Genomic DNA, 26,720 nt, shown 5'->3' on the forward strand with positions numbered 1-26,720 from the left:
TTTAGTGCTCCAATGGCCTCTCTCAGACTGCATTCCAAGCCTCATTCTGGTGTCACCAATGGTACTTGTTTCTGTGTGTTGGTTTAGTTTAGAGTACTTTACAGTCCTGTGAGAGAGACAGAGTTTGCAGGTTCTAGGCATTCGAAAGAGAGTAAGGAAAGCTGGATATTCCTCGTATGTAGGTTTGTTTTATGCACAGGTTTAATTGGCTTTAGATATAAAATAAAAGCAATCCAATGGCGCACTCATCTCGACTTCCTACGTAAAGCAGTATCAGCCTTTCATAATAACCAAAAGACATTGTACTGCCTATGTTCTTTCTTAAGCCTCAACATCATACAGAAGAAGATTCTCTACATAATTTATACTGCAGACGAGCACTTTTTTTTGTTTTTACTGTCTAAACCATAGCAAAGATCTCTGTTTCTCTCCATCTTCAGTCCATGGGAGATTCTCTCAAAACGCTTATGTTCTTGGCTAGCAGATATTCTTCTGTTACCAGCAAGCTAATGTAGAGCTACCTAGCATAATTAGAGCAAATCGTCTGCGAGTAACATTTGCCTCTATGGCACATCTCCGAGGCATCTGTAGAGCTGCAACATGGCCTTTTATAAAATACTACTCCCTTGACAGTGCAGCAGCTTCAGCTGGTAGGTTTGGCCCAGCCATGCTTAAGAATCTTTTTTGCTTGAGGTTCTTTTGCTTCCACCCCTGCTCTCTCTCTCTCAGGTTGTTCACCTGGGCAACTCTGTTTGGGATGCACCAAGAAAGGTTGCATTATCTCGTTCACAGAGAACCCACGTTAAAAGAAAGCTCACTTTCTCCGTGCACAACTGGGACAATGCAGTCACACTTGGTGCCTCCCATTGGGCCATTATCCTAGTTGTGCACGAAGTAAGGGTAGTTACCTATAACAGTTCTCTGTGAACAGGATAATGCACACATCTTCCCTTTAAAAAAAGAGAGAGAGAGAGAAGACAGAAGGACGCAATTTGTTTTGCAACACTAGTCGACATCCTTGTATCCAGAAATACAGTAACTTAATTGACTACAAAGGATTCTCATTTTCAAAGCACTTAGCCTTCCAAAGTGCCTTAGAAACCTATGGAACTTTGGAAGGCTAAGTGCTTTGAAAATATGCCAAGGCTCCAAATACTTTTTTGTTTGTATTCCTTTGTAGCAAACTCATTATAGACTACCTGAGCAGATCAATGAAATCAGCAAGTGGGAAGCACTGGCTACTGCTTTAAGGTATCAAGCTAGAAAGGGAACTTAACCAAGTGCGTCTGCATTATCTGGTGTCCGAGGGAGAACCCCGACTCCAGGTAAGCAACCTCACTTTACTCAGCCAAAGCAATGCATTTGCAATTTGGAGGACGGCAAAAATTCCCCAGGTTCCGCCCACCTGCCTCAGTATAAAGTACTTGGGGGAGGCTTTGTGGAACGCATTGCATTCGATTTAAACTAAAGGTGACAAGCGAAAGTGCACCGATGGGGGGGGGGGAGAAAGCACTCTCGCTTCCCCTCCCCGGCCTGGAGCACAGCTGAGCCCGCCCCGCGGTGCTGACGTAGGCGTCATTATGCCGACAGGTGCAGGGGTGCTGCAGGGAGGAGGGTAGTACAGCGGCGCGCGAGAGCGCCAGGACCTGAGCACGTGCCTGTGATCGGTGCCGGAGCTGGTCGGAGGACCGGACTCGAGCTCCGAGGTAAGACGTGGCCGCTCTGCTCCTCAATTAGACAGAGCTCGGGGTGTTGCATAATTCAGGCGGTCGCTTGCTAGGTGTGAAACGCTTGGGTACTAGATTGTAAGCTCTTGGAGCAGGGACTGGCATTTTGTGTGTGGTGTGCAGCGCTGCGTATGCCTTGTAGCGCTATAGAAATGAAAAGTAGTAGTACTTTAGAATCAATATAGTCAGTCCCCCAAGTTTCAGTGAGCCTGGGAAAAGCAGGGGCATAGCCAGGAGGGAGGGGGGTCCAGAGCCCAAGGTGGGGGGGGGCATATTTTAGCCTCCGCCACCATTTCAGACCCCCCCCCCCCCACCGCCGCCAAGTACCTTTGCTGGTGGGGGTCCCCAACCCCCTTGGCGTGTTCGCTGATCTGCGAACACACCGGAGACCGGCGCTGAAGAAGACTACGGCTGGCAGGGGAGGGTCGAAAGTAGAGGGGGCCAGGGCTAAATCTTTGGGGGCCCATGTCCCGGCCAACCTACGCCCCTGCCTGGAGGCATTTGCACCGGTGCTGTAGGTCCATGAGCACCCCCACCTGTCTCTGTCCTCTTGCTCCCGCGTATTCCCTCTCTCCCTCGCAGCCTGAGCATCAAGGAAAAAGTAATAACAACAACCAGCAAAGATACATTAGTATTGGTAATGGAAAACTAGAAAAAGTAACACATAATCGGATAATGAATGAAAGACCATAATGTCCAGTACGGTCTGACTCTCTTCTTCCTTGAGAGACTAAAACTGCCTCTGACCCACGATTTACCATCTCTCTGCCATAATAAACAGGGAGGTGAAACATCCTTTGACTGAATCATGAAGAAACAAGCTCTCCCAGGAAGATTGAAAGTCAGTTGCATTTTTCCAGTCTCGAGGGTGAGTATATCTGTCCTGTGCATATTAGAGACCTGTAGTAGAGAATGACACGGGGACAGATCCCACGAGGATGGGGACAAACTTAGTCCCCATGTCATTTTCTACTTTGAAGCCTGTTGATGAACTGGACTGTTATTTATGTTTGAGTGATGCAGATGACAATATTTTGATTTTTTTGGAAAAACAAGCAAACATGCTGACCACAACTAGCAAAATTTGCATGGGGGGGGGGAGGTTGCTTGTTTTTATTATTGTTTTCTTTTTGTGATTTATAATCAACACTAGCATATTGTTCCTTTTTATACTTTAATAAAAAGATTTAAATATAAAATCCTAAGTGTTCGAGGCTTTTGCAGATGAGGTTGAGGACAGAGCCCACAGGGATGGGAACGGGGACAAAACCTGCGAGGACAGAGACAAGGGCCGTGGGGACGGGAACCAAACCCACAGAACGGGGACAGACTTTGTCCCCATGTCATTCTCTAGCCTGTATTGATGCCTTTAAAACAAGAAGCAGCTTTTCTGTGCTCCTGCCTTTCAAGCACTGAGGCCCTGATGCTCAAAACTCTAGCGCTGTTCCGAATAACACTGTAAAAATACCACCAGAACAATGTCATGCTCAATGCTGATGAGATGCAAAAATAGGCGCGCTCATAGCATTGAGCATTAGGGAGTTCGGCAGGAGGATTGTGCATGGCACATGCGCAGAATTCCACTGTAAGCTCGACTCCTGTGCGCATTCGCCTGGTAAAAAACCTGAACATGAAGCACACATTGGCATCTGTTTTCTGTGCCTAAATATAAGCGTTTGTAATTATTTTTTTTAGCTTGGACACGTATTTAGGCACAGGAAACACACCAATGTGCATTTTCACTTTGGGTGTTTTTTTTTTTTTAGCATGGATACTTTAAATTTAGACACAGGAAACAGACGTCAACCCTGTGCTTTTGCTTGGGTCTGCTGTTTCTCACAACAGCACTTAAGGGCTTGCACGGGCTTCCATTACTTAGCTTCCCACTATTCCAGAACTTGTGGGATAGTTGTGTCCATCAACCAGCAGGTGGAGATGGAGAACTGAAAACTGAGTGAGACATCTCTCTTGGCATCCAGTCCAGCTCCTCAGTATTTTCGAAAGGAGTTAGGATGAAAACAGCAGATGGGATGACTTCAAAAAGTTGAAGCCAGTTAGGTTAGCCTCTGTTTCCCTTTCCCTGTGTAGCCGTCATCCCAGTACACTCAACGCAAACAAACCTATGAACTGCTGCATCCACGTTGTCGTCCTTTATTGTCGGTAGCATTTTTATTTAATCTCACTTATATTTTAAAAAAATGCCAGCTTGTGCAGGATACGGTTGTACACAGAGGATGTATAACAATGGAATAACTTTTCATAGGTGGAGTCATAGGAGCCAACTTTTCAAAATTATTGGGGGTGCTGAGTCCGATGGAAATAACCCCTACCTAGACGCATTCCAGGAATTTTCTCATTGTTGAGGACGCTCCAGCACCCACAGAGCCAGCTCCAGTGGGTAGGGTAGTAATTTGTTATAAATCGTAATCAGTGTGGCATTTGGAGGGGCTGGGTTAAGGGGACACCCTAGCAAGTGTTATATTTGTACAGAGATTCTTTCTCTCCTCGTAAAGGGCCACTAAAATAGCCGTCATGTTATGAGAAACATCTGCTCAACATTTAGGCCCCTGTTTACAAATCCGCGCTAGCAGCTGTCGATACAGTAATGCAAACACAGCCCATCCACTATCAATGGGCTGTCAGCATTGCTGCACAGCTTTGTAAATGGGGAGGGGGGGGGGGGGTTAGAGCTTCTGTTTATTTTTTTACTTATGGCATTTATATTCCATGTCAAACATAAATTAGATTGAAACTTGGGAGCGTTTAAAATCGTTTTTTGTTTTTTTTAACCTGTGCCTAGATGATGGTATGTGGGAACTTATTATTATTATTTGTTGCATTTGTATCCCACATTTTCCCACCTATTTGCAGGCTCAATGTGGCTTACATAGTTTTGTTTACATTGACGTTTCAGTATGTCAAGTACAATTAGTGATGTGTGGCGATTAGGTAAAGGAAGAAAAAGGAAGGAAGGGAGTGATTGGGTAGTTATATAAGGTGGGGGTTCATGGTTTAGTGGATTGCTGAGGTGGTTCGGTGAGGTTATAGGTTCTCTTTGTAGGCCTTGTTGAAGAAAAATGTCTTCAGAGATTTTCGAAAGATATTTATTTCGTTGATTGCTTTTAAGTCTGTAGGCAATGCATTCCATAATTGCGTGCCCATGTAGGAGAAGGTGGAGCCATGCATCAGCTTGTATTTAAGTCCTTTGCAGCTGGGATAGTGCAGGTTGAGAAATTTGCGAGATGATCTTGTGGCGTTTCTGGGAGGTAGGTCCTTTTGTTTTGTGGATTGCAGTGGTATATTATAAAAATACACTTGATATTTTTTTATTACTACTATTTAAAAGACATATTAAATAATGAGGGCAGAGCTACCTTCATGCAGAAGTCCAGTGTCGGTCTAAACGTGCCAACGTTGTCCAGTTGAGCACATTATTAGCCGCCAAGTTCATACAAAGTCGATTTATGTTCAATGGAAAATAAATCTGTTGTTATGTGAATATTCCATCACTGTTTCATTATTGCTATCAAATATTACATATTAAGGGCATTTGCTTTAAACCTTGTTTTAATTTGTTTATCCAGTTCTTACATGCACATGATTTTGCTTTTTAAACCCAAAGGCGAATCCTATGAGTGGTTGAACAATTAGGTATGAACCGTGTTGTCTCTGACTTTACTTGTTTTGTACTGCTTTGGGTCCTGCTTATCTGTACATCTGCTGTATAGTTAAGTTTTGGATGTACTCTGTAGAAGTTGTTTACTTTTGCAACGGGTGTATGGATTCCTGTTCTGGTATATGCATGTGATAATATTTGAATAACTGTCTGTAGTTATGATTTCTAAGCATGCGGCATCATTAAAGGACAGACTTTTAAATGCCCAGTTGGGTATATATGCTAATCCGCTCTCATGATATAATTGAATTTTATTATTCTGTCTCACTGTATTTTCAAGTGTAAGCCACATTGAACCTGACTTTGCTTGGGATAATGTGTGATTATAAATATTTTTTTTAAATCCTTTATCCTCCATCTTTTAAGACACTGCCTGTCCAGCTAGATGGTGATGGCACAAGGAGAGCAAGTTTGGTCCAGTGAAGTCTAACTCAAAATAACCTGTTCCTTAGCTGGGCCCTAGTATTACCATATTGAAAATGCGACCATACCATGCCTCTGTGATTAACTGGCTTTCTTGAAAGGATTACATAAACTTTGGATGCATGATTAGGGACACAAACATACTTATGTATTCAATATCACAATTCTTCATGTACAGCCACAAAAACAACCTTTTAGGTGGATAGTGTTTGAGCTCCTTTTGTTATCAACCAGATAGAGAGAAGAGTTTTCAGTTTGGCACAGTATAAGGCATCTCAAGAACAAAATAAAATAAAATCAATGGACTTATAGCCCATTTAGTTATGTTTAAAAAAAAAAAAGAGATCTGCACGAAACAAAATATTTATTTTTATTTTAACCAATAAAACCACTTGCCCCGAAACTTGCTCAAAACAGAATAATCCATTTGTGTATCTAAAATGTAAACTTCTACAAAACAGATGAAGATGTGATTCCATGTGCCCCAATGAAAGTACAGTTTAATTTTACTTCCATTTCATTTCAGTGTATTCCATCTTTACAACACCAGGGCTTTCCAAGGCAGATTACAACAACCCATTAGGAAACAGGATATTCTCACTGAAATTTGGCCATCTGTATTGTATAGAATAGTGTTTCTACCAGCTGACATAATTTTTTAAGCTGTTTTAGTGATATTCAATTTTTATTTCATAATATTTATATCTAGATATGGGAAGCTTTAGAGTTTTTACAGGTGGACTACAGCTAGGCAGTCCGTTATTTCTGATAATCGTTTGCTATTGTTTTCAATAGTGGTTGCTATTATTTTGGGTGTAGTAGAACGGCACCAAGCTCTGCCTACTGCCGGCAAGCTCCGCCTAATGGCTTCATCCCATATAATGGCAATTAAAATTCAATGCGAAGAAATGCAAAGTGATGCACTTAGGGAGTAGAAATCCAAGAGAGGCGTATGTGTTAGGCGGTGAGAGTCTGCTAGGTACGGATGGGGAGAGGGATCTTGGGGTGATAGGATCTGAAGGCGATGAAACAGTGTGACAAGGCGGTGGCCGTAGCTAGAAGGTTACTAGGCTGTATAGAGAGAGGTGTGACCAGCAGAAGAAAAGAGGTGTTGATGCCCCTGTACAAGTCGTTGGTGAGGCCCCACCTGGAGTATTATGTTCAGTTTTGGAGGCCGTATCTTGCTAAGGATGTAAAAAGAATTGAAGCGGTGCAAAGAAAAGCTACGAGGATGGTATGGGATTTGCGTTCCAAGACGTATGAGGAGAGACTTGCTGACCTGGACATGTATACCCTGGAGGAAAGGAGGAACAGGGGTGATATGATACAGACGTTCAAATATTTGAAAGGTATTAATCCGCAAACAAACCTTTTCCGGAGATGGGAAGGCGGTAGAACGAAAGGGCATGAATTGAGATTGAAGGGGGGCAGACTCAAGAAGAATGTCAGGAAGTATTTTTTCACGGAGAGGGTGGTGGATGCTTGGAATGCCCTCCCGCAGGAGGTGGTGGAGATGAAAACAGTAACGGAATTCAAACATGCATGGGATAAACATAAAGGAATCCTGTGCAGAAGGAAGGGATCCTCAGGAGCTTAGCCTAGAATGGGTGGCAGAGTTGGTGGTTAGGAGACGGGGCTAGTGCTGGGCAGACTTATACGGTCTGTGCTGGGGCTGGTGGTTGGGCGGCGGGGAAAGTGCTGGGCAGACTTATACGGTCTGTGCCAGAGCCGGTGGTGGGAGGCAGGGATAGTGCTGGGCAGACTTATACGGTCTGTGCCAGAGCTGGTGGTGGGAGGCGGGACTGGTAGTTGGAAGGCGAGGATAGTGCTGGGCAGACTTATACAGTCTGTGCCAGAGCTGGTGGTGGGAGGCGGGTTTGGGAGTTGGGAGGCGGGGATAGGGCTGGCCAGACTTATACGGTCTGTGCACTGAAGAGGACAGTACAAATAAAAAAGTAGCACATATGAATTTATCTTCTTGGGCAGACTGGATGGACCGTGCAGGTCTTTTTCTGCCGTCATCTACTATGTTACTATGAACTAGATAGGCTCACCTGTTTTCATCCAAGCTCCTTGGCATTTTCTATCTTCAGCAGGTTAATGGACACATTTTCAGCCTCTTGTTTTGAGCGCTTTGCTCCTGGTCCAGTTGGTCAGCTGGTCCCCAGTTGAGCTTTGTGAGTGGCTTGAGTCTGGAGAGTCATATCTGGAGATCTCCGGATCCCTGTCTCTGTTGCCCCACAAATTTACTTCTTCCCTTCCATCACCTCTTCCCCTGTTTCCTGTGGAGCTCTCCTTTTCCAGCACAACAGCCTTTAAATCAAACCTATAAATGGCAAGTGACCGACTCACCTGCAAATGCGCAGTAGAGACTTCCCTCTCTGTCCCGCCCCCGCGTCAAGACGTGATGACGGGGAAGGGGGGCGGGACAGAGAGGGAAACTGCGCTGAAGGGGAGGGAGGGAACCGCTGACGTCGCTACCGCTCCCCCCCCCCCCCCCCCCGGAGTCGCCACCACCCCCCCCTTCACCCGGCCCGGGCCCTCTCTTCGTTATTGAACTTACAGCAGCGCCGAAACAGCAGCAAGCAGCTCAGCTTCAGCTCCCGTCGGCCTTCCTTCCCTGCCTGTGCCCCGCCCTCGCCGACGTGACGTCACACGAGGGCGAGGCACAGGCAGTGAAGGAAGGCCAACGGGAGCTACTGCTTGCTGCTGTTTCGGCGCTGCTGTAAGTTGAATAACGAAGAGAGGGGCCGGGTGAAGGGGGGGGTGGTGGCGACTCCGGCGTGGGGGGGGCGGGAGCGGCTACCTTGGGGGGGGGGGGGACATGGGGCGTCTCAGAAGGAGGGGGGCCTTGGAGCTGGGAGGGAGGGAAGGAAGGGGGCCTGGGGAGCTGGGGGGGTCTGGGGCCTTGGAACTGGGAGGGAGGGAGGGAAGGGGGCCTGGGGAGCTGGGGGGGCCTGGGGAGCTGGGGGGGCCTGGGGCCTTGGAACTGGGTGGGAGGGAGGGCGGGGGGACTTGCAGCTGGGAAGGGGGGAGGACTGGAGCCTTGGAGCTGGGAGGGAGGGCAGGGGGGCCCTTACAGTTGTGAGGGAGAGCAGGGGGCCTTGGAACTGGGAGGGAGGGAGCTGGGGGGGCCTTGGGAGCTGGGGGGGCCTGGGCCTTGGAACTGGGAGGGAGGGCGGGGGGCCTTGCAGCTGGGAAGGGGGGAGGACTGGAGCCTTGGAGCTGGAGGGCAGGGGGGCTGTTACAGTTGTGAGGGAGAGCAGGGGGCCTTGGAACTGGGAGGGCGGGAGGGAAGGGGGCCTTGGGAGCTGGGGGGGGGGGCCTGGGGCCTTGGAACTGGGTGGGAGGGAGGGCAGGGGGCCTTGGGAGCTGGGGGGAGGCCTGGGGCCTTGGAACTGGGAGGGAGGGAGGGCGGGCAGGCAGGGGGCCTTGCAGCTGGGAAGGGGGGAGGACTGGAGCCTTGGAGCTGGGAGGGAGGGCAGGGGGGCCCTTACAGTTGTGAGGGAATGGGGCCCCTTACAGTTGTGAGGGAGAGCAGGGGGCCTTGGAACTGGGAGGGAGGGAAGGGGGCCTTGGGAGCTGGGGGGGAGGGCCTTGGAACGGGGAGGGAGGGCAGGGGGCCTTGCAGCTGGGAAGGGGGGAGGACTGGAGCCTTGGAGCTGGGAGGGAGGGACAGAGGGGGCCTTGGAGCTGGCAGGGAAGGAGGATGGCAGGGGCTTTGCAGCTGCAACGGGAGGGGGGCCTTGGGGAAAAAAAACATTCCAATACCCGCCCGTTTTTACGGGCTTAACGGCTAGTAAATAAATAAAAGGAAAGAGGTTTGTTGGAGAGCATGGGACAGTGTATCAGTCCTTAACCTTTCTCATCCGTGTTAAGACTTGTGGCGACTGAGAACTTGAAGGGAGCAGCTGGCAATGGTAAGACTGACTAGTTTCACTGAGAACTTCTTGGAGGGCTGCAAGTTCTATTTGGGTGCAGCCAGGGGAGGAATCCTGACTCGCTGCTTGGGACATATTATGGTGTGCTCATGACAGTTGGGGGTGAATGGCAACTCCTGTGGAGGCATTTGTGTTCCCACTGTGGAACCCGCCAGCATCGCTTGAGCTGAAAAGGTTATTTTGATTTGATCATTGCTACCTTGGTTCAGGCTTGGAAATGCTCTACATTCATGGTGTATGTGAAGGTGTAGGGAGGACATTCAAGGGCTGCTGACTTTCTCCCTTCTCTGCTTAGATTGTGCACATCCTAACATTTCTTCAGGCAGGCCTTCAGAAAGGATTGTTGTTGGTCTCTCTAAAGTTTAGGTTGCGGCTTTGGCCTGTTTCAGGGGCCGACTACAGAAGACATCTCTTGCGGCTCACCGGGACATCGTTCGCTTTCAGCCTCCATTTCATACGCCATGTCCAGAGTGAAACCTTTAATTTTAGTCCTTCGGGCTCTTTAGAAGCCTCCTTTTTGAGCCACTTCAGAAGGCCTCCTTGAAAGACAGTGTTCTTGGTGGCTGTTGCATCAGCACATTGGGTTTCGAAGCTTCAGGCTCTCTTGTTGGGATCCTTTTTCTTTTCGAAGGCAGGGGTTTCCCTGCTCATGGTTCCTTCTTTCTTCCAAAGTGGTATCAGCATTTCACAGTGAGGGCAAGGAGGCTCAGTATCCTTCCTTGAAGCTTCTCGATGTAAGTAGAGTCCTCCTTAAATATCTGGTAGTCATGAGCGAGTTTTGCAAATCGGACAGACTGTACTTTTTTGGTCAAGAGGCTTGGCCTTATGGCTTCATGCCCACGATTGCTAGATGGCTGCTGAATGAGATTATCGCATCAGCTTATTTGCTTGTGGGGAAGCAGTCTCCTCAGGCCTTTCTACGAGGCGTACAGCGACATCCTGGGTGGAGACCAGCTTACTGTTTCTGGCAGATATTTGCAAGGCGGCGACGTGATCGACGCTGCATACCTTTGCCAAGTACTACAGGGTGGAGCCAGTTTTGGGGCTTTGGCCCTCAGGGCGGCGGCACCAGGATCCCACCCACTAGGGGTTGCTTTTAAACATCCCACAAGTGCAGTTTGAAGCTATGTGTAATGGAAGGAGAAATTAGAACTTACCTGATCATTTTCTTTCCATTAGTCCTTCCCACTATTCCAGAGGCCCGCCCAAGGTTTCTGAGATGTTTAGTCTGTACAAAGTAATGGGTCAAATAATGACTCGCCTTGCATGGTGCTTTCTGTATGTCTCTTGTTCTCTACAAGTTGTCAAGAGATGAGAGAGGTCCACAAGTGTTCGCTCATCTGGTGAGTTGTTTAAGGTGGCTGTGTTTATTTTGAGTTTCTCTTACTGCTTGCCTATGTACTTGCTGAGGAGCTGGACTGGATGCCAAGAGAGAGATGCCTCAGCTCAGTTTTCAGTTCTCTATCTCCACCTGCTGGTTGATGGACACAACTATTCCAAAGGTTCTGGAATAGCAGGAAGGGCTAATGGAAAGAAAATTATCAGGTAAGACCTAATTTCTTCTTTGTTTTGTCCTCTGCATCCCTGTGTTTCATATTTTTTGCCTGACAGATTTTGTTTTTCTGTTCCTCTTGGTTTCTAACTCAGTTGAAATTAGCCTCCATCAGGCTACAATGCTATGAGCCTTCATTTGCGTCTATCTGGGAATTTTCCCCTATTTTATGACCTCTTCTTTAGCCATCCATTGCAGTAAAGGTCACTGGCCAGGTATAACAGACCGTGACTCCCTCTGGTCCTAAATCTGACCAGTAAGTGTCACTGTTAAGTGATGTCTGAGACACCCTCCCCCTAGTGGCTGTTTCTGCATCCCCATAGCAAAAGCAGAGATGAATACAGCACTGCCACTAGGCTAGCCTACCTTTTCTCTTTTAGAATTGAAGTTTCCAGAACAAATTTAACTCCTAAAGAACAATTCAGTTGATGATTCTCAAACACTGAAAGTGACCTAGAGCATTGTCTTTCTTCGTAGGTACAGAATGTGAGAAACCACATTGAAAACGGCGCCTTGTAATTCCACCAAGCAACAGTAGCAATAAGGAAGTTCTTGCTTTTCTGATCGCCCCAGAGATTTCTTCAAAGAAATTACCAGCTTTCTCCGTAGACGTCGCATTTAAAAAAACAAAAAAAAGATTCATGCACCCGAGGCGGTTTTTTACCAGTTCTGCTTTCAAGTGAAGGTTTCCCGAGACGCGTTTGAGGTTGGATAGAGAAATAAAATGGAAGCCTATAAAATAAGTCTGTATGAAGTATGCTGCGATATGAAAAAAAGTAAATCAGAAGAGGAATATGCAGAGCAGGATGTAAGTGCAAACCGAACGAAACCGGACTATTCCATTGTGCCAGGAAGTGTGGAGCTTAACTGTGAACCCTATTGCAAATGTGGCCGTATACCACAGGGTGTACCTTTGCCAAGTAGACCTGGAAGCCAGGTACTTTTAAAAGCCAAAAAGAAGGTCAGTTTAGAGAGAGAAGCTCCACAGCAGCAGCAAATAGAAACGATCTGTTACTGCAAAATAATAGCAGATTGCCAAAATGAGAAGACTATATTGGGTAAAGCTAGCGAGCCTTCAAGCAGTGGTAATAATTTAGCCCGTTTTTCGTCTGTACATGACATATCCAAGTTAATGTCCGAGACAAACCAATTCAAAGAAAGAGTTTTATTCTTTGAAAGAGGAGTGAAAAATAGTTCAAGTTGTTTGAAAAGTGAAAACGCTTCAAGACCCTTTGATCGCGCTAGGAATTTTAACGATGACGCAGTTGAACGCAACAATACACTGGAGAACTTACATTGCACTTCTGTAGAAGATGAGAAACAGTTAGACGTAGCCATAGAAATAGGATGCAAATCAAATCCTTGCATCTGCCAAGAAACGTACTTTGACCGCATGCGAAAAATTTTGACACGAAGAGCTACAGTTCTCCGTCAGAACAAAACTGGTCCAGACTTACTCCAGGTTTGTACCGATTCTAAATATTCATGGTTATTGCAGTAAGTAGTTGGGAGGCAGCAACCCCGGACAGTTAAGACCATTGTTAGGAATTTCAAAACAGTGGTATGGTATCCGTATTAGCAAGAGAAGAAAATACCGTACATTTATTCACCACTGATACGTATGTGGGTGCAAAAGAGCTCTATTTTAACTTGAGTAGTAGCTTCAGAATAGCAAAGTACACATTTATATTGGGTTCTGCTTGGAAATGTTGTCCCCTTAATATAGCTAGATACCATTTACACATGTAAGTATGTAATTTTCTTTTGTCAAGTTCAGTTTGTGACAATATTATGTATGTACGTGTTTAATCTGCTAAGAGCCAGTGGATTGATTGGAACATCAAACATATAAATGACAAGTGACCGACTCACCCGCAAATGCACAGTAGAGACTTCCCTCTCTGTCCCATCCTCACGTCATGACGTGATGACGTCAGAGGGCGGAACAGAGAGGGAAGCTGCCGCTGGAGCCTGGAAACGAAGCATCATCGCCGGCGCACCAACCTCCACCCCTCCCATCCCTGACGTCGTTGCCGCCGCCGCCGCTCTCCTCCGTATCGGCCCACTGCACTGACATGACAGTACCTCTCACCTCCGTGTGGAAGCGCTGCAGGCAGCAGCAGAGCGATCTGCTGCTGCCTGCAGCGCTTTCACACGGAGGTGAGAGGCGTTCTCATGTCAGTGCAGGGGGCCCTGCACGGAGGTGGGGGGAGCGGCGGCGAGGAGGGTTGCTGGACATGGGGAGAGAGCAGAGAGGAGGGTTGCTGGACATGGGGGGAGGTCAAGGGAGAGAGCGGGGGGGGAGGCCAAGGGAAAGAGGAGGGTTGCTGGATATGGGGGGAGGGCAGGGAGAGAGGAGTGTCGGTGGACGGGGTGAGGCCAGGGGAGACAGGAGGGCTTCTGGACATGGGGGGTAGGGCAGGAGAGAGAGCAGGGTCGTTGGACATGGATAGGGGAGGGGAGGGCAGGGGAGAGAGGAGGGTTGCTGGACATGGGGGGAGGGCATGGGAGAGCAGGGTTGGTGGACAGGGGGGGGGAGTCCAAGGGAAAGAGGAGGGTTGCTGGATATGGGGGGAGGGCAGGGGAGAGAGGATGGTTGGTGGACAGGGGGAGGCCAGGGGATACAGGAGGGGCTGCTGGACATGGGAGGGAGGGCAGGGGAGAGAGCAGGGTTGCTGGACATGGATGGATGGATGGAGGGGAGAATTATTACATTTTGCAAAACACAAATCTCGCCTGTTTTAACGGGCTTAACGGCTAGCAAATAAATAAGGGGTCCTTTTACTCAGATGCAGCAAAAGGGGGCCCTGCGTTGGCATCAGTGCGTGTTTGTGATGTGCGGTGAGGCCCCCTTGTACCGCAGTGGGTAAAAGGCTGTTTTGTTTTTAAAGATATGGCTGTGTGGCAAGTGAAGCACTTACTATGCAGCCATTTCGGGGGGGGGGGGGGGGGAGGAGGGAGGGGGAGCAGTTACCGCCACCCATTGAGTTGGTGGTAAGGGCTCCCGCGGTAACCGGGCAGTTTTACTGCTGGGTAAACACTGGCACTACAAAAATTTAAAAAGTATTTTTGTAGTGCCGGAAATGGCGCACGCTGGGGGTGGGAGCTACCGCTGGTCTGCCGCTGTAGCCCAGCGGTACTTCCGGTTTAGCGAGCGGTAAACCTGCGTTGGGCTTACCCCCTAAATAGTGATTTTTTAAAAAAAGTAACTGCTTAAGATGTACAAGCAGTGGCTTGCTGGCCTAGGACAGGGGTGGGCAACCTTTATAAACAGAGGGCCGTGTGAAAGGTCAATACTCTGCCTAGCGAGCCACAACGTTACGTAATGTCTGAACCAGAAACGCACACAGCTCCACAGACTACCTGTGATAGACAAATCAGCAAACATTTTAAAAACAGTGGAAACTGCTAGATTGGCTATTCTGAAAATATTTGCGAAATACAGTATTTCAAATTGCCAAAACTCTGGTTAATGACATTTTCTGTGTACACTTTCCATGGGTGGCGGGCTTTAGGTTGCCCACCTCTGGTCTATGATTCTTGCTTAGGGGTGTGAAAGGTTCTGGGTTCAGCTTCCACATGAGCCTATCCCTTTATCTGCAGACCCGATGGGCCATACGGTCTTGGTCTTTGCTTTCGTTTTCAGTATTTCTCTGATTTGAAGGAAGCATGGACAGAGTGTGGCTTGGCTGAACCTTTGGAATTTGTGTATTTCCTATCTGGCAGTGGAAAAATACACACATAGAGGTCGAAGTTCAAGCGCCGGCATTCTACCTGGAAATCCACTGCTGGGCCGTGCCTGGGCTCTGGCATTGAATTTCTGGGTTTACAGATCCGGCGAAACCTTAGCCGGTTAACTGCAGTATTCAGCACTTAATCAACCATGGTGAACCGCCTAAAGATAGGACTCTTGGCTGATTGAGTACTGAATATCGAAACTTAACCGGCCAAGTGCTGACTCGGCCCCCAGGGTGCTCCAAAACGGGTGTAGCCAGACCTCAGTGTTTGGGAGTCCTGACCCCAAAGTGGGGGTGGGGGGGCACAATATGGCCTGCCTCCCTGCCACAAACCCCTCCAGCTGAAGCCTTTCTCTACCGCTGTTCTCTGCGCATTGCCTGCCTTGCTTCCTCTTTCGTCACATGCATGCTCAGTTTTAGTGTTTAGGGTTCGGAGGAGTAATTGAGAGGTAAATTTGTTCTCACCTGTCTGATGTTCAAAACCAACCCAATCAGAGAAAGAATAAACTTCAAAGTCCATACACTGGTTCATAAGATCATATACGGAGAATCTCCTAGCTACATGAATAACCTGATCGATCTCCCAATCAGAAACAGATCAATGTCTTCACGTAATTACCTCAGTTTGCACCTTCCCAACTGCAAAGGAATCAAATACAAAACCTCTTACGCATCCAGTTTCTCCTTTTTGGGCAGCCAGCTTTGGAACGCTCTACCAAGATCCATCCGAACAATTAACGACTTATCTACCCTTCAGAAAAATGTTAGACCCATCTTTTCAAGAAAGCTTACCCTAACGACCCAACTTAACCTTATAGACCCACCCATATGACTCCTGTTTTGATGATGATTATACCTTAGACCATGTCTCCAAATCTCCTTATGCTCATCCCCCAGTCTTTTCGTCTTAATCTTCCCTACACCATACCCCTCCCAACATAGGAGCCAACGTTTCAGAATTATTGGGGGTGCTAAGCCCAGTGGAAATAACCCCTCCCTGGTCACATTCGATGAGTATTCTCTATATTGGGGGTGCTCAAGCACCCACAGCACCCACAGCACCGGCTCCTATGCCTCCCAATCTCTTTTCCCCTTGCTTATCCTATCCTTGTTCACCTCTCAATGTTAATTCACACATTCTTAAACTCTTACTATTACTATATTGTTGTTTTCTTTTGTTACATTTGAACCCCGCAAGCTTGAGAGCTATTGTAGTGGTATACAGTAGATACTTTTGTGCTCTTGGAGGGCTTAGCATACAATTATAATGGGTAACGATGAGATGTGGACCTGGGACCTTCTTATGTGAAATCTACTGCACTGCCTCCAAGGCTGCCCGACTGCTCTGCTGGGATGTCTGTTTGGCCACTTTACTAAGAATGATGTGGCCCCCAGACATCCCAGCGGCTACGTTGTGGGTGGTTTTTCTCTTGGACGTTTTTTTTTCTGTTACATTTGTACCCTGCGCTTTCCCACTCATGGCAGGCTCAATGTGGCTTACATGGAGCAATGGAGGGTTAAGTGACTTGCCCAGAGTCACAAGGAGCTGCCTGTGCTGGGAATCGAACTCAGTTCCTCAGGACCAAAGTCCACCACCCTAACCACTAGGCCACTCCTCCACTGTTGCTACTATTTGAGATTCTACATGGAATGTTGCTATTTAGCAACATTCCTTGTAGAAGTTGGCCCTTGCAGATCACCAATGTGGCCGCGCAGGCTTCTACATGGAATGTTGCTAGTGGAATAGCAACATTCCATGTAGAATCTCCAATAGTAGCAACATTCCATGTAGAATCTCCAATAGTATCTATTTTATTTTTGTTACATTTGTACCCCACACTTGCCCACTCATGGCAGGCTCAATGCGGCTTACATGGGGCAATGGAAGGTTAAGTGACTTGCCCAGAGTCACAAGGAGCTGCCTGTGCCGGGAATCGAACTCAGTTCCTCAGGACCAAAGTCCACCACCCTAACCACTAGCTCCACTGTTGCTACTATTTGAGATTCTAGCAACATTCCATGTAGAAGTCGGCCCTTGCAGATCACCAATGTGGCCGCGCAGGCTTCTACATGGAATGATTCTGGGTTCAGTTGGAAGCCAGTGAAGTTTAACGTAGCTTGATCAAACTTTGTAAGGCCAAAAATTAGGCGAACAGCTGTGTTCTGAATTGTCTGGATTCTTCAACAGGTTTTTACTGCAACTCAAATATGTAAGACTGCAGTAATCTAACTGTGGAATCGAAAGTGACTGAACCAAAACTCTAAACTCCTCTACTTCAAAGTAATTCTGAACACATCTTAGCTTTCTCATCATAAAAAAAAAACACTTTTTCACTAAAGAAGAAACCTGACTTTCTAAAGATAGTGAACTATCAACCATTAATTGAATTGATTTGCTTACTTTATTTTTTTGTCTATTAGATTGTAAGCTCTTTGAGCAGGGACTGTCTTTCTTCTATGTTTGTGGAGCGCTGCGTACGCCTTGTAGCGCTATAGAAATGCTAAATAGTAGCAGTAGTAGTAGATCCCTAGAAGTTTAATTGATGAAAAAAATTCATACTTGACCTGACCAATACTAATTAGACTTTGGGATATTTTCTGGTTTAGCATGAAAACAGAGAAATTTATTTTTCAATAGTCAATTTTAGCTTGTAATCTAACAGCCAATGTGCTATTAATGTCATACAGTGTTGAAGAGTAGAATGATTTATATCAGATAGACTTAAATGGAATAAGAACAGAAATTTCCATTTCACCAAGCAGATCAATCCATAGACTGGTGGGTTGTGTCCATCTACCAGCAGGTGGAGATAGAGAGCAAACTTTTGCCTCCCTATATGTGGTCATGTGCTGCCGGAAACTCCTCAGTATGTTCTCTATCTCAGCAGGTGGTGGTCACACACAGCAGCAGCTCTGGCTAGGTCTCCAAGCCTAATTGTTTAGGTTTTGTTGAGTACCTGGGGTTGAGGGCTCTTCGTGAGCAAGTGCAAACCTGGTGGTGCCAGGTCCCTCCTTTTCTCCCCCCTCCTGCTGGCTCCGTTTTTAAAAAAAAACACAAAAAACAGAAAGACGTCTTTGAGAGAAAAACGTCTTTCTTTGCAGCTGCTCACTGGGACTCCAAATCGTTGCAGCTCGGAGCGAGAAGCAGGTAATTTTACCTTTTACTAGCGGGCAGGGGGTTCCCCGAACGGTCTCCACGTGGCTAATGGCGTCGGATGGCAAGGGCTCGAAAAGACAGTCTCCGGAACGCGTCTAGCGGGGAAGCGGGGGGCCCGAAGGCAGAGTCGCCTTTTTTGGGCGCCTTTTCGGAGTCGGGAGAGTTCCCCAGGTTTTCCTCCGGTGCGGCGGTTTTTCCCGCCTTAGGCGCCCATCCCCCGCTGGCCGCCCTCCCGGTTGTGGCCGGCCATGCTGCTCGGACGGCTTCTTCTTGGGCCGCCCTCGAGGTGGGAGACGTTAATAGTATGGTCGCCCTTGACTTGGGCGACGGTAAAAAGTCGGCGAAATTAAAGCGCCATTCTTCCCGCACGGCTCCTTCGCGGAGTGTCGTGCCGGACGCCATTTTGGACGTGCAGCGTGCCTCTCCCCCGCTCTTAGGAGCACAGGTTGAGAGCGCCTCTAGGGCCGTGGCCCAGGCTACAGAAGTGCACAGGCTGGGGGGTTTCTCCCCTGAGTTCATTTTGCTGCTGCATCAGGCCTTTCTTATGCAAAACGCTGCCCCTGCTCCCCTGTCTGATAAGGGTGATGAGCCCTCTATGATCAAAAGCCCTCGGGTGGATCTTCAGGCCCTAGGGGACTCTGTCTCCTCTGATGTGGATGACGGCAGCGTGTCTGAGTTCTCCCAGAGGTCCTTAGCGGATTCTATGGAGGAGACTGATCCTCGCTCGGATGGAGCAGATGACCCCTCTGCAGCGCAGCTTTTTCACTCAGAGGATTTGCCCAACCTTCTAGTGCAGGCCATGAGCATTTTGAAGATTTCCTCTCCGGAGGAAGGCCCTCTCTCAGCCTCTGCTGGCTCTGCCATTATGCTGGGAACGAAGCGCCCGCCTAGAATCTTCCACGTTCATGAAGCCATGCAGACCTTAATTTCGGCTCAATGGAATGTCCCTGAAGCGAGCCTTAAGGTAGCCAGGGCTATGTCCCGTTGGTATCCTCTGCCAGAGGGGGAACGGGAAGCCTTTATCTGGCCTACAGTAGATTCTTTAATCACTGCCGTGACTAAGAAAACGGCGCTGCCGGTGGAAGGGGGCACTGCCCTGAAGGACGCTCAGGACAGGAGATTGGAGGTGGCCTTAAAGGTGCCCTTTGAGGCGGCTGCCCTGAGTTTGCAAGCCTCGGTTTGCAGCTCCTATGTGGCTAGGGCGTGCCTGACTGTTTTGCAGCGGGCTTCCCCCTCGGGCGTGCCTGACTGTTTTGCAGCGGGCTTCCCCCTCAGATTCCTCCTTGAAGGAGGATTGGCCGGCCCTGAAGTCGGGCTTGGCCTACTTGGCAGACTTGCTGTATGATGTCTTGAGAGCCTCGGCCAAAGGTATGGCTCAGACAGTCTCTGTGCGGCGGTGGCTCTGGCTTAAGCACTGGTCTGCTGACCATGCCTCAAAATCTCGCTTAGCCAACTTGCCTTTTAAAGGCAAGCTGTTCTTTGGGGACGAGCTGGACAAAATCGTGACGGAGCTCGGCACGTCTAAGGGCAAGAGGTTGCCGGAGGTCAGGGCTCGGGCCAGCAGTGCTTGCCCTGGTTCCTCCAAGGGCCGATTTCAGGAGGCCCGTCGGTATCGCCCGAGCAAGTCGGGCTCCTCTGCTTCCTCTTCCTTCAAACGGAACTTCTCCCCCAAGCAGCATTCCTTTCGCAGGGACCACCGGCCCAGAGGTTCGTCCTCCGGCCCACCCCCAAGGTCGCGTACCCAATGACGGGGCCCTGGTCCATGGCCCAGAGCAGATAGGAGGAAGGTTGTCCTCATTCCTGGGTGAGTGGACTAGGGTAACTTCAGACGCTTGGGTTCTGGAAGTCATCAGAGACGGCTACAAGCTGGAGCTCTGCCGGCCCTTGAGAGACGGGTTTCTAAACTCTCCCTGCAAGTCTCCGGTCAAAGCAGCTGCTGTGCAGCAGACTTTGAACAACCTGATCCGCCTGGGCACGGTGGTCCCGGTGCCAGTAGATCAACTTGGCAAGGGGCGTTACTTCATTTACTTTGTGGTGCCAAAGAAAGGAGGTTCTGCTCGGCCTATTCTCAACCTCAAGGAAGTCAATCGGGCCTTGAAAGTTCGGCACTTCCGGATGGAGACTCTCCGCTCCGTAATAGCTGCGGTGAAGAAAGTAGAATTCCTGGCATCCTTGGACATCAAGGAAGCTTACTTACATATTCCTATCTGGCCTCCTCATCAGCGCTTCCTGCGCTTTGCAGTCCTGGGCCGACACTTCCAGTTCAGAGCCCTCCCTTTCGGGTTGGCGACTGCTCCACGGACCTTCTCCAAAGTGATGGTGGTCATCGCGGCTTACCTCCGCAAGGAAGGAGTACAAGTTCATCCCTATCTGGACGACTGGTTGATCTGAGCCCCCTCTTATGCAGAGTGTGGGAAGGCTACGGACAGGGTGATTGCTCTTCTGAGCTCCCTGGGATGGGTCATCAACTGGGAGAAAAGTCAGCTGCGCCCGACTCAGTCCCTGGAGTACTTGGGAGTTCGATTCGACACCCTAGTGGGCAGAGTGTTCCTGCCAGACAGCCAGAGCGTCAAGCTTCGGGCCCAAGTGTACCAGTTCCTAACAGCCTCTACTCTTCGGGCTTGGGACTATATGCAGCTCTTGGGCTCCATGATGGCCACGATGGAGGTAGTGCCCTGGGCCAGGGCCTATATGAGACCACTACAGCACTTCCTGCTGCAGCGGTGGACTCCAGTATCGGAGGATTACGCTGCACGCCTTCCCTTGGATCCAACAGTGTGCAAGGCGCTGAGTTGGTGGCTGAGGCCAGACAAGCTGTCTGCTGGAATGCCTCTCACGACCCCGGAGTGGGTTGTCGTCACGACGGATGCCTGCTTGACGGGCTGGGGAGCCCACTGCCTGGGAAGGACAGCGCAGGGGCTCTGGTCGCCTGCAGAGGCGAAGATGTCTATCAACCTCCTGGAACTCCGAGCCATTCGGTTGGCGCTTCTGGAGTTTCTCCCGGCCCTGGTGCTGAGACCAGTATGGGTCCTGTCGGACAATGCCACGGCAGTGGCCTATGTCAATCGCCAGGGAGGTACCAGGAGCGCTCCTCTAGCCAAGGAGGCCATGAAACTATGCCTGTGGGCGGAAGCGAATCTGGAATAGCTGTCGTCGGCCCCCATTGCGGAAGTCATGAATGTCAAGGCGGACTTTCTCAGTCACCATACTTTGGATCCCGGAGAGTGGCAGCTGTCGGCTCGGGCGTTCTTGGACATCACGAGGCGCTGGGGCCTGCCGAGCCTGGATCTGATGGCGTCCTCGGCCAATTGCCAAGTGCCGCGGTTCTTCAGCAGAGGACAGGACCCTCGATCTCTGGGATTCGATGCTCTTCTCCAGCAGTGGCCGGCTCAGGAGCTTCTCTATGTGTTCCCGCCCTGGCCCATGATGGGCAGAGTTCTAGGCCGTGTGGCAAAGCATCCGGGCCGGGTGATCCTGGTGGGTCTGGATTGGCCCAGATGTTCCTGGTATGCGGACTTAATCGGGCTCACAGTGGACGGCCCCCTGAGGCTGCAAGCGGAGCGGGGCCTCTTGCATCAGGGTCCCATGGTGATGGAGGATCCCTCTCCCTTTGGTCTTACGGTCTGGCTCTTGAGCGGAAGCAGCTGAGGAAGAAGGGCTTCTCAGACAAGGTCATCACCACTATGCTGAGAGCGAGGAAGCGCTCTACTTCTTCTACTTATGCCAGGATTTGGCGTACCTTTGCATCGTGGTGCAAGGCAGGCTCTCTATCGCCCTCCACTGCTCCAATATCTTCAGTGTTGGCGTTCCTGCAAGAGGGTCTGGAGAAGGCCTATCTCTCAGTTCGCTGAAAAGTCCAGATGGCGGCTCTAGCAGCCAGATGTGGTGCGCTTTCTCAAAGGAGTTAATCACCTGCGCCCTCCTCTGCACTCGATAGTGCCTACGTGGAATCTCAATCTGGTGCTACGGGCCTTGCAGAAGCCGCCTTTTGAGCCCTTGTCGAGGGCATCTCTGAAGGACCTGATGTTGAAAGCGGTCTTTTTGGTAGCCATCACTTCAGCCAGAAGAGTTTCTGAGATCCAGGCACTCTCCTGCCGAGAGCCGTTCCTGCGGTTCACTGAGGCAGGAGTGTTGATTCGCCCAGTGCCTTCCTTTCTGCCCAAGATTGTTTCTCGCTTCCATGTGAATCAGCAGCTTTGTCTACCCTCCTTTCATAGGGAGGATTACCCAGAGGAGTACCTGGCTCTCAAATGTCTGGATGTGAGACGAGTCATCTTCAGATACTTGGAAGTGACCAATGACTTCCGGAAGTCGGATCACCTGTTTGTGCTATTCGCAGGCCCTCGTAAGGGTCTGCAGGCATCTAAACCTACTGTGGCACGTTGGGTCAAGGAGACGATTGCGGCAGCTTATGTGGCAGCAGGGAAGCTTTCGCCTATTCAGCTGAAGGCGCACTCTACTAGAGCACAAGCGGCATCGATGGCAGAGTCCAGATCCGTCTCCTTGGAAGAGATTTGTAGAGCGGCAACTTGGTCGTCGGCTCATACCTTCTCGCGACATTACCGCTTGGATGTGGCTGCTCGGGCCGAGGCCCAGTTTGGAGCTTCAGTCTTGCGTTCAGGGATTTCAATGTCCCGCCCTGGGTGAGTACTGCTTCGGTACATCCCACCAGTCTATGGATTGATCTGCTTCATGAAATGGAAGGTAAAATTATGTATCATACCTGATAATTTTCTTTCCATTAATCATAGCAGATCAATCCATAGCCCTGCCCAGATATCTGTATTGTTTTTGTTCTGGTTATATTTCAGGTTCAAGTTTAATCTTCAGTTCCTGTTCAGGAAGACTTCGTGTTCAAGTTCTTCCAGTTGGATTTTCCTTGAGTTGAAACGATTCTGTGTTACAGTGAGCTGCTGCATTCCTCTCCCCCCATTTCGGCGGTGGCTGGATTGGTAACTAAATTATGCCGGCGCTCCCTCCCGCTTCGTGCGGCAGTAGGGTAGCTTTGTATCCCTCCTGCTTCGGCGGTGTTTGGGTAAGCCAGCTCCTCTCGCGGTTGCGGTAGCAGGATAAGCCAGATCCCCCCGTATTGGCGGGTGTGGTGTCCCTCCCCCGCTCCGCGGGGATGAGCTGGACGGATTCCCCTCCCCCGCTTTGGCGGTAGTGAGCTGGGCAGAGTGTCCCTTTGTGGGTGTAATTCTCTAAGTGCTGAGTCCTGCGGATGGAGCTTTGATATCGACATACTGAGGAGTTTCCGGCAGCACATGACCACATATAGGGAGGCAAAAGATTGCTCTCTATCTCCACCTGCTGGTAGATGGACACAACCCACCAGTCTATGGATTGATCAGCTATGATTAATGGAAAGAAAATTATCAGGTATGATACATAATTTTACCACCATCATGTGCCTTTCATTCCAAATCCCACCACCACCTAAAAAAAAAAAAAAAGTACATGTGAAATGGCAGTATGCATGTAGGAGTGGCATTTCATAGGAACCCACTTCTACCACTTTACCTGTGGAAATAGCTTTGAAAGTACTCTCATGGGTGGGGGGGGGGGGGGGGAATTAATTTTATAAAGGCTTTTTTACACGCACAAAAGGCCTTTAATAAAATTATCCAATGATATATACTTATTTATTTATTTTATTGCATTTGTATCCCACATTATCCCACCTCTTTGCAGGCTCAATGTGGCTTACAATTCAACATGGATAGTGGAAATGAGAAGAGGTTAAGCATTTGGAGTTACAGCAGGGTTTGTGTTGGATGGTGATGGAAAGCGTTAGAGTAAGAGACAAGAGGTCTTGATTTACATTCATGCTATAAGTGTGAGTTTCGCATGTCTTGGTCTTTGTGATAGGTCTTGTCGTAGAATTTCACATGACTTGGTCTTTGTGATAGGTCTTGTCGAAGAGATGGGTCTTTAGTAGCTTCCGGAAGTTGGTTAGTTCATGGACGGCTTTCAGGTTACGTGGTAATGCGTTCCAGAGCTGTGCGCTCATGTAAGTGAATCAGTTTACTTTAATATACCCTTTGATTGGTGGTATCTCAGCGATATACAAAGAGGCATATTTTCAAAGCACTTAGCCTTCCAAAGTTCCATAGGTTTCTATGGAACTTTGCAAGGCTAAGGGCTTTGAAAATATGCCTCAAAGTCTCTCAATAAGGGGTTACAAGTAAGATAATAAGGGCTAAACACGCTAAAGAGAACAAAACAGGAGCAGCCCACAAAAGGAGAAAAAAAAGTTACATTATTTCTGAGGTGGGGAAGGCAAACACTCAAGTCATCTTTGAGCTGCTTTTCCTTTGGCTCCATCTGGTGGCAGGGAACGTAACCCACCCACTTGTTTAGACTGGTCTGGCTGGACTTAAGAAAGGAAACTTTAACAGGGAAGTCCAAATTTCTCCAATAAGTGTCTCTGTTACTTTATAAACTAGTCTTCAACTAGGCACCTTTCTGGATTTGTCACCTAGTATAAAATCTGGCTCTGAATGTCCTCGGAGCAGACAGGATTTGCTTTGTTTCCTTATTAGCTTGTTGCCTTCGTACCATGCCATGGTGTGGATTCTCTACTACCAACAAAAGGTGGGAAGTCCAAATCTCTACCAAACTAGCATGTTATCTACTATAATAAAACGCACCCTCAACGTTCTGAGGACACTGACGTCACTGCAGGCACTCACACACCGGTTCGTAAGTTCATGGTGGTGAAGCCACAACACTCACCATGTCGGCATGCCCCGCCCTCGTGTCACACGTGATGACGTCGAGGGCGGAACACGAAAACAAAGCAAATCAACGCACGGGGAGCAGTAGGGAAACACGCGCAGCGTGTTTCCCTACTCCTCCCCTTCCAACAAATCCCAGCCGCAAACACCGACGTGCCCATCACCCCGGCCCCTTTCAAGGTACCGGCCCGCCCCCGGTACCACACTCTTCCCCTCATCACCTTCCCTCCCCCCTGTCACCTCCCGTCCCCTTACGCCACTATCCCTGGTGGTCTAGCGGTACCTGTTCGCTCGGGCAAGAACGAAGGAACCCCCGCTTTCCTGCCCGGAGCACTGCTGCTAGCTGCCCGGCTGCATCGTGTCTGAGTCCGGCTCACGGCGAATCAAAATGGCCGCCGAGAGTTGAAGCTGCCTTGCGAGACTTCAATTCTCGGCAGCCATTTTGAAACGCCGAGCGCCGGACTCCCACACGATGCAGCAAGGAAGCTAGCAGCACTGCTACGGGCAGGAAAGAGGGGGCTCTTTCTTTCCTGCCCCGACTGAACAGGTACCTCTAGACCACCAAGGACACAAGCGTAAGGTGAAGGGAAGGGAGTCTGGTGCCGGCTAGGGCCCGTTTCATCAGCGGCAGAAACGGGCCTTTTTTTACTAGTGTTCAATAAAGGCTGTTTTCTGGGAAGCAAAGCACTTGACGTGTTTTTCTCCACCCCCTTTTTCTGTGGTGGATTCTCTACTGCCATGTGATGTAGATTTTGCAGTGGTTGTTTATATTTAGAGCACAGGTTCTCAACCTAGTCTCAAACTGGGACACACCCAGCCAGTCAAGTTTTCAGGATATCCACAATCAATGGGCATGATAAAGATTTAACATATGGGGGCCTCTTTTACCAAACAGTGTTAGTGATTCCCAGCGTGGCAATGCTCACAAAGCCCATTCACTTTGCATGGGCTTCACGGGAATTGCTAGTAGGCAGTGCATGTAAATCTTTCTCATGCATATTCATTGTAGGTATCTTGAAAGCCTGACTGGATGTGCCCAAGGGCTGGACTGAGAATACCTACTCTAATTGTATTGTCATTAGGTAACAAACAAAAATAAATGATCTCTGGTTTGTGTTTTGTGTATTTCTATTGTATTTGATAAATGTAAGAGTTGTCTAATGATACAGAAGATACCACACATTTTTCAAAGTCTGTTTAAACAAACACTGATTAATATGCAGTCATTTTTCATTAATTTCCTGCAATTTTTTTTTCTTTTGTCTACTTTTTTTTTCCCTTTGGCAGATTAATGCATCTGTCGCATCAGCCTGCAGAACATCTTTATGAAGCTGAAGACCAGCAACTGTGAGAAGGCTTGTGTTCTGCTATGGATTTACACCTGTCTCAGTAACACAGACTGCTCAATAAATACCGTGGATTATTTTGGATTCGTATATATATGTATATAATGGTTAGCATATATACAGTGGTTAGCTGTATAAACAATCATTACATCACTGGTCTCTACATCTAAGCAATGGAAAGAGTTATTAGACCAGGAAAGAAATCAACACAACTAGTCATATCCTATATAATAAAACGCACCTCCAACATTCTGAAGCTGACTCTGTGGCACTGTAGGGTTCGTAAGTCTGTAGTTCAGCGTTTCATTGGCTCTCACTGTCCCCGCCCTCACGTCGAGGAAACGGAACGCTGCATAGTTGCCAAGCAAACAAACGCGACGTCACAGGAACAAAGAACCAGTCAGACAGAACGGAACTTGGAGGA

The 26,720-nt window shown here is 48.7% G+C and overlaps 1 protein-coding gene across 4 annotated transcripts; it reads left to right on the plus strand.

Moving 5' to 3' along the window:
• The first annotated feature begins 114 nt into the window (after positions 1-114).
• On the plus strand, positions 115-26,375 carry LOC115475996. 4 transcript variants are annotated; one of them, XM_030212088.1, is made up of 4 exons: positions 115-182; positions 2,509-2,595; positions 11,797-12,781; positions 26,238-26,375. In XM_030212088.1, the coding sequence occupies exons 3-4, from the start codon at positions 12,044-12,046 to the stop codon at positions 26,277-26,279; spliced, it is 780 nt and encodes a 259-aa protein (XP_030067948.1). In that variant the 5' UTR covers positions 115-182; positions 2,509-2,595; positions 11,797-12,043; the 3' UTR covers positions 26,280-26,375. The 4 variants fall into 4 exon arrangements, 3 of the variants coding, with proteins under 3 accessions (XP_030067948.1, XP_030067949.1, XP_030067947.1); XM_030212089.1 differs by lacking the exon at positions 115-182 and adding an exon at positions 1,257-1,325; XM_030212087.1 differs by lacking the exon at positions 115-182 and adding an exon at positions 1,531-1,706.
• The last annotated feature ends 345 nt before the right edge of the window (positions 26,376-26,720 follow it).

This window comes from Microcaecilia unicolor, chromosome 8 (assembly GCF_901765095.1).
Source record: "Microcaecilia unicolor chromosome 8, aMicUni1.1, whole genome shotgun sequence".
NCBI lineage: Eukaryota > Metazoa > Chordata > Amphibia > Gymnophiona > Siphonopidae > Microcaecilia > Microcaecilia unicolor.